Source organism: Macrotis lagotis, chromosome 1 (assembly GCF_037893015.1).
Source record: "Macrotis lagotis isolate mMagLag1 chromosome 1, bilby.v1.9.chrom.fasta, whole genome shotgun sequence".
In the NCBI taxonomy this organism is placed as follows: Eukaryota; Metazoa; Chordata; class Mammalia; order Peramelemorphia; family Peramelidae; genus Macrotis; species Macrotis lagotis.
In genome coordinates, this window is record NC_133658.1 from 387,469,905 (window position 1) to 387,477,743 (window position 7,839).

The following is a 7,839-nucleotide window of genomic DNA, read 5'->3' on the forward strand; positions in this document are numbered from 1 at the left end:
CAATAATTCTGGCAAAGGTCAACTTGTACTGAACTAATCCATGGGAGAGTTGCTTTATCTAAATCCCCAGTAAATTGAAATAAGGCTCAAAGTGCATCTTACTGACAAGCTGACATGAGGGAGCTGTCACCGTTTAGCAAGATTTCACCCTCTTTTCCACTCCCTATTCTTTTGAGGGTATCTTTATTTTATACAACTTAAAATCCACTTTTGGAAAAAATGTAAATGTAAGTTTCCTTGCCTCCCCTCATCCCAACTACTATATATTTCATCATGTAATGTTTGAATATCTAGATCATTTCCCCACTTCTAAAAAGGCCATCACTGTACATCTTGGAAAGTCGTTTTAATTTCTATTAAGTATTTTTTTAGGTTTTTTTGCAAGGCAAATGGGGTTAAGTAGCTTGCTCAAGGCCACACAGCTAGGTAATTATTGTCTGAGACCGAATTTGAACCCAGGTACTCTTGACTCCAAGTCCAGTGCTTTATCCACTGTGCCACCTAGCCGCCCCTCTATTAAGTTATTAACTTAAAGTCATTTCAAGGGTTTCTTGGTTCATAGCTGTGCTCATACTCACTCCCAGGTCTCCATTTGTTATATGAAAATAAAATGCATCACACCTCCATTGGAATCATTCAAATTGCTTTACCTCAGGCACATTTACATGTTATTCTAAAAACACAACAAATAAATAATAGGGGATTATAAATAAGCCTTGAATCTTTAAGGATCCTTAAGAATTGATTGGCTAAAGCCCATTTTTACATGTGAATCTTAGATTAAGTAATTTGTCTCTGATCACACAACCAATAAATAATCAAAGAGAAATAAAACTAGATTTACCACCTTTTTGATATGGGCTTTCTCTATTTTTACATATTTTTTTCAATTTAAAACATTTATATCTTTTTCTCTCCCTACTCTGAAGATAAAAACAAAAACTTTATAATAAATATATATAATAAAAGAAAAAAACAAATTCCTACAAATGACCACTTCCAAAACTTTATCTGACTCTGTAAGTAGGTGAATAGCATATAGCATATATTTCTTCTTTATTACCCTTAAATCCAGAGAACCAAAAAGCAGTTCAATAAGCCAGGAACAAGTCAACCCACCCCCTTTAAACTAAACACTCATTTAAACCAGCTTTACCCTGGAAATTAGTGTGGTGTTCACCCTTATAGTTTTTATCAGATCCTATTCTGTGAATAGATGATACTGTCCAAAATGTAAGCATTCACATATATTCCATGAAGAAGAAGGAAAAAATTAAATAACACTCTCATTCTTTCTTATAAAGTGTTTTGTGACTGAAAAATGCCCCCATAAATTGAAGAAATTCTCATCAGTAGGGAGTGGCTGAACAAGTTGTGGTATATGATTATGATGTAATATTATAATGCTATAGGAATTGAAAAGCAGGTTGCTTAAAGAAAAACCTGGGAATATCTAAATGAACTGATGCAAAATTAAATGAGCAGAATCAGAACATTTTACACAGACATACAATATTGTAGAAAGATCAACTGTGAATGACTTGGCTTTTCTAAGCAATACAATGATAGAAAATAATTCTGAGGGACTTTTGATGAAAAATGAGAGAAAGAACTAATGGAACCCGAATGCATATCAAAGCATAGTTTTAAATTTTCTTAATTTTGTATTTTTTTATTGATCTGTGTTTTCTTTTGAAACATGAATAATGTGAAAATATATTTAGCATGAGTGGACTTGTGTGTAATTTATAGCAAAGTACTTTTCTTCTCAAGGAGGCAGGGAGTGCAGTGAAGGAGAGAATTGTGGACAAAAATTATTCAAAAAATCAAATATTAAAATTGTTTTTGTTTATAATTAAAAAATAAAAATGTTCTTTTAAAAAACTACATATGTGCAAAAAAAGAATGAAAAAGGCCCCTATAGAGTCTATACACAGAGAAAGAATGGAGCTCGCAGGGAGAAATTAGCTGAGGAAGAAGGAGCTATATGTCAAAGGTCAACAAAGTTTATAATATGACTGCTATAGCTTTTGTCTTTGTGTACTTCAATCTCAAAGTGGAATATGTGCCTATGTGCCTCTCTCTCCAGTATATGCTTCATGATTCAGGATCTTCCCTAACACCCACATACACTGAGATATAGTGACATTGTCCACCTTGCTATTCTTCAAATAAAACAGTTCATTTCTGGATAGTTTCATTGGTTGTCTTCCCTATCCCTCCCCTGAAGTCTGAAATACTCTCCATCCTTATCTCTGCCACCTGACTTCCCTGGCTTTCTTCCACAGGAAGCCTTTCCTGATCCCCATAAGTCAATTTCCTTCTCTCTCTTTTGATTATTTACATTATATCTTGTACATAGTTTGTTTATACATAATTATTTGTATGTTGCCTTGTCCATTAGATAGTCAGCTTCTTGAAAGCAGGGACTGTTATGATACTCTTTTTATCTTAAGCATTTGCCACAGTGCCTGACACATATAAGCCAGTACAGTTATGAGTTTATAGTAATTGTGCATTAATTAAAAATACGAAAAACAGCAATAATAAAAATAATTATAATAATAAAAACAGCAGCGAACAGATCTGGTTTGACTACTGATCTATGCAGAGGAAATAACCTAGGTTAAAAAAAACTTTCCTTCTCAAGGCCTCAGTTTCTTCACTTGCAAAATGAAATTGAAGACACTTAATAAATATTTTGTTGACTGACTTGGAGTTCAAAAGACCTGGGTTCAGACTCTGCATCTTACATTAATCATATAACCATGGGTCAGACATTTTACCTCCCTAAGGCTTTGATTCCTCATTTGTAAAGTGGGGTTAGTAATACCTAATAGGTTAGTAATAAGTATTACTGCCTACTTGTCAGGGTCATTAGGAAGCTCAAATGGGATAATATATGTGAAGTTAGCAGAAATAGTATTTACAAACAGTCTATTGTTGGAATGCGAATCTTCCATTTATATGGTAGGCATCAAAAGTACCAGCTTGTAAACTGATGCTAACATTGTATGTATCTAGTCCTTTATTTGTCACAGCTGGTGTCACTGAGGAATGCCAACATCTATATTCATTTCCGCACCTCTTCCAGAATTACATCCTTATTTTTTAAGCATGGTTTTTTCATGGTATTCATACAAAATGAATCAGTTATATAATTGTGACAATTTTTATTCTTGTAATGCTTTAAAGTTTTCAAAATGAACAGCCCAATAAGATAGGTAATGTTGAGGAAATATTATCGATCTGATTTTATAGATGAGGAAAGAAATATTCATTGTTCATATTGTTAGCAAATGTCTCATTTGCACTTGGCATTCTCACTCTCATCATAGTATTTCTCACTATATCACAATATCTCTAAATCCTGCATTCTAGAAATGCTAATTGTAAAATGACTTTGGAGATCTCTAACCTAATACCTTCATTTTGCAGTTCATGAAAGTAAGAACTTGAGAAGGCAAGTGATTTTCCCCAGGACACTTGCCCTCTATAGATCATCAATAGAACCAGACCAAAACCCATACTCCTTGCTGCTATTGTCATTATTGTTAGTGTTCCATATTTTTAAAGCAAACAAATTTGGTATAAACTTGTAGTAGTACTGGTTTTATTGGGAAAATTCTTCCAGTGATATGAAAATTCTACAATAAAAATTTCATCTCAGTGGCCACCAAAACATACTAGAGACATTCAGTTAGAATGAGCAAGACTATATCCATGCTAATAATTGTATTTTTTTTGAAAGGATTCCATTTCTCTGTTGGTTCCTCATTACTCCATATAATCATATAATTTTTATATTTGGAAAAGATTTTCTTCATTTTTAAAAAGTCTTTACAAAACAAGAAAGGAATGGGCTTTATTAATTTTTTTATTTTATCAAATATTATTATTAGTCTCTACTAAAATCCACATCATGTGCCCTATTATGATTTACTGAAGATGATGCAGTATAACATAAGCTTGAACAAAACTGCCAGACTGGGAAGGTTCAAATAATGAGCCTGGTGATATAATTGGAAATCTGTCACTTAATTACTAACATAGCCAGGCAATCATTATGGTATGGTGCGAAGAGTATGACTCTTGGAGTCAGAGGGCCCCAGTCAAATCTTGACTCTATCACGTATAGCCTGCAGCATTTTCGGCAAGTCACTTTACCTTCCAGGGCCCCAGTTAATTATAAGTGAAATCAAGGGGTTAAAGTAGATGATCTCTAAAGAGTTTTTTGTTCATCTTTGAATCTATGATCTTAAGTATCAAGATGTCAGAAGAGAGAGCCTACAGTGATATATTGGGGCCTATAGCTTCCGATGAAATTTCATTACTTGATAAAGAGCCAATGCAATTTGAAACCACATAGCTTATGTGTCAAGTGGGAGGATGTCTGACTGATCTTCCAGGTAGAATTTCTTACTCTAGAATTCTGGATTACAGTCCACCATAGAAGTAGTAATCCATTATTCTATAGGTAGAAATCAATATAACCAAAATAATTCTTAGATTTATCTTTATGTTATCAACCCACTTATCAATTTGCAATTAAGATATCATTACTAGTCTAAGTAAGAACAATATGTGGCTGCTGGTATACAAATCCAAGCCCTCCACAAGCCTATCACTTGCTTTGCCAGTTATCCATATATTTATGTGACTCTGGGTCTATACTCTATCATCAGGGGCATTTTCCCATTATTATATAGTTTCATTTATTTAGGTAGAAATCAATCTATTCTGAATCTCCCTAACATTTATATTGGAATATATGTTATAGGAGATTAGAAAAAGTGATCAATGACCCAAAGTAAATCAGTCAAAAGGCAGCCACATCTCTCAACATTCTTTCCATTAAACCAAGACTACCTATTATTTCACCTAGATCCCTCAATTTCAAGAAGCTTGTCCTGCATTTATAATGATTCTTGCAAGTCATTTAACCCTTTGACCTCCATTCTGCTTACTTCAGTTAAAATGGCACTTTGTCCTCTATCCATCTTATCTTAGCTATAAGTAAGCAGAATAATTTCCTAGTTGTTAGTACTTGTGAGTTTCTCTGTAATATGTCAATGATTATATTAATAAATCATCTTTGATTTTTCACTTCATCATGTTTCATATAATTTTCCATGAATTTAATATCTCACTTAAATTATAAACTTCCTCTGGATGTGACTCCTAGAGATATCTGTAACCTTTTAGCTCCTAGCACAAATCCCAACTAAAGTAGGTGTTCATTATGTAGCTATTTATTTCCTAACTGCTTTTGCTGGTGCTTTTTTTTTTTCCAGATGGACCCCCATGAAAACATCTTACTGAGCACCCTTGAAATAAAAAATGAAATGGCCACCTCTGAGGCAGTGATGGGACTGGGAGACCCAAGAAGCACTATGTTGGCCTATGATGCTTCCAGTATTCAGTACCGGAAAGCTGGCTTGCCCAGACATAGCTTTGGACGCAATGCCCTGGAGCGACACGTAGCACAGAAAAAGAGCCGACTGCGGAGACGCGCCTCCCAGCTGAAAATCACCATCCCCGACTTGACTGATGTAAATGCCATAGATCGATGGTCGCGTATATTCTTTCCTGTTGTTTTTTCCTTCTTCAATATTGTCTATTGGCTTTATTATGTGAACTAAAGAGTAGCATCTCATGGGAACAAAAGACTGGATTTCTCTTCAAACTGGTTGTACAGCCAAAAGTGGGACTTGGAAAAAAAAATCTTTTCAAGAAAAAAAATGATTTTAAAACACCTTAGTTGCTGGCCTATTCTGTGGTTCATTTCATACTATTTGAATTGCTTCTGCTAAACACTTCTTTATGCCACGATCTATGTATCTTTCCCAGTTAAAATAGAAGTGCATTTGGTACGTGATGGCCAAATTCAGTTCTGATGTGTTCTTTCCATTTATCTGCCTAGGATTTACTCAACCAATACAAGTGGGAAAGTATTGGGGAGATAGTCTTAATGAGGCATAGTAGCAATGTGAGTCATTTGTGCAATGGACATGTCTAGCTGTTTCACAGTTTGATTTCTGAAGAAAGGAAATATATCAAATAGATATACTTAGAGATCAATCACAGTTCATGGAGAATACTTTCAACTCAAGATGAAAGTAGTACTGAAGATCTTAAAGTGATGTTAGAGTGATGATTGATGATGATGATGATGATGATGATGATGATGATGATGATGATAATGATGGTCACTATTTCCCACCACCTTGCAAATGTTTTGGTTGGTTCACTGAAAAAGGATAGTTATTTGACACACAGAACCACCCTTGCAAAGCATAAGGTAGTCAGCCTGGGAAGTCAGGGAAACCAAGGTTGCCTTCTCTAGTTACACTAAATGTTGGCAAACTACTACAGTTAGAAGACCCTGTGCTAAAAAAAAAGAGACTGTTTGTGATGGTAGTGATGGTGGTGATGGTAGTGGTAGTGATTGCTATTGTTTTAAATGTGATGTTTGGGGTGGGGGGGAGTTCAAGAGGTTGAGTACTTGTAGGAAAACAATTACAAAGATGGCTAAAGAAATTGTTTAAACCTTGCCTTTTATATAAAAGGAAAGGGTTGGTCTTCAAAGAATACCAAAAAAAAACAGAGAAAGCTTTTTTAAAGATATAAAAGATTGTTTTTAAATATATAAGCAGGCAAGCATGTCTCTTATCAAAGCTCTATCAGCAACAGGGTCCATTTCAACAAAGTGTTGTGGCCAATGGTGACCTGAGCAGGATTTGTATCCAACTTTGTAAGCTTTGGGGCCTTGTATCTACTGATAACTTGATGCACAATCTACATAGAGGACAAAAAAGAACAAACAAGATTATGAGAATCAATAGGACCTGAAATGTGACAAAGAATTTAGCTTGAACCTCTTTGCTTCTTGTATTATGGAGTTCATTTGTAAAGTTTACAAACAGGGCGAATTCTCCCCCACCTCAGCCTATGCTAACTAATTTTGTGGAATTTCCCACAACATGTTCCTGAATTAAATGGGGTGCTCTTATATGAAGGCACAGTCCATTGCTCTAGAAAAGTGAAGTGTCTTCTGTCTTTGTAGCCTCTGAAATCTGCTGCTTCTTTTGAAAATATTAAAAATTTATATTAGTAAAAGAAAAGTTTTGGGGGATTCATGGAATTGTTTTCCTCATATGTAATGAAATTCATTTTTCATATTTTCCACAGACGTGGTAAATGAATTAGATGTACTTTTTGATTATTTGTTTTTAAGAAAAAACACTTTCTTTTTGCATGTGGAATTATATCCATTTAGGGGGAAAATGGAGACTGGGAAAAGGATAACAGCAAAATTTCTTGGCATGATCAGTTGTAAGGAAATATTATGAAAGCAACTACATTGTATTACACATATCTAAATGAAGTCATTGTATTTGAAACACCAATTGGAAATGGAAGGATGATATTTGAACAATCTTGTAGAAAACATGTTGAGTTCAGAAGTTTGTTATTTCCTTTTCTCCCCCTTAAAGGAGTTCTTGTTTCAGAATACAGACAGAATTAGACATTAATGGACTTTTATGCCAGTGTTCACAAGTGGATTGCATGAGCTAAGTCCTATCTATCCTTTTATTTCATGACTGATTTCTAACATTAGCTGGGAATGGTGCTTTATCACATAGACATCTCTTTCTGAATTTGAGCAAATTGTCTCTGTTAGGAGGTTTCAGATTATCATACCTACCTTTTGAATATATGACTAGAGATAGGTCAGAGTTTGAGAAATCTTTTTGACAATTCCATTCTTTTTGTTAAGTCTCTATCTCATGACAACTCTGTGGAAGAAATGGTCAGGTTCCTAACAGAGCATCCTTA

General features: G+C 34.5%; 1 protein-coding gene across 3 annotated transcripts in view; it reads left to right on the plus strand.

Annotated features, from left to right (window-relative positions):
- GABRB2 (gamma-aminobutyric acid type A receptor subunit beta2) overlaps positions 1 to 5,819 on the plus strand; it is a 184,029-nt gene extending 178,210 nt beyond the window's left edge. For 2 of the 3 annotated variants that reach the window (XM_074230044.1, XM_074230061.1), the window contains one exon: positions 5,295 to 5,819. In XM_074230044.1, the coding sequence (XP_074086145.1) occupies positions 5,295 to 5,642 (348 nt within the window). In that variant the 3' untranslated portion in view covers positions 5,643 to 5,819. Of the gene's footprint in view, positions 1 to 5,289 lie in introns of all 3 variants that reach the window. The other variant, XM_074230053.1, reaches the window with a different exon arrangement.
- The last annotated feature ends 2,020 nt before the right edge of the window (positions 5,820 to 7,839 follow it).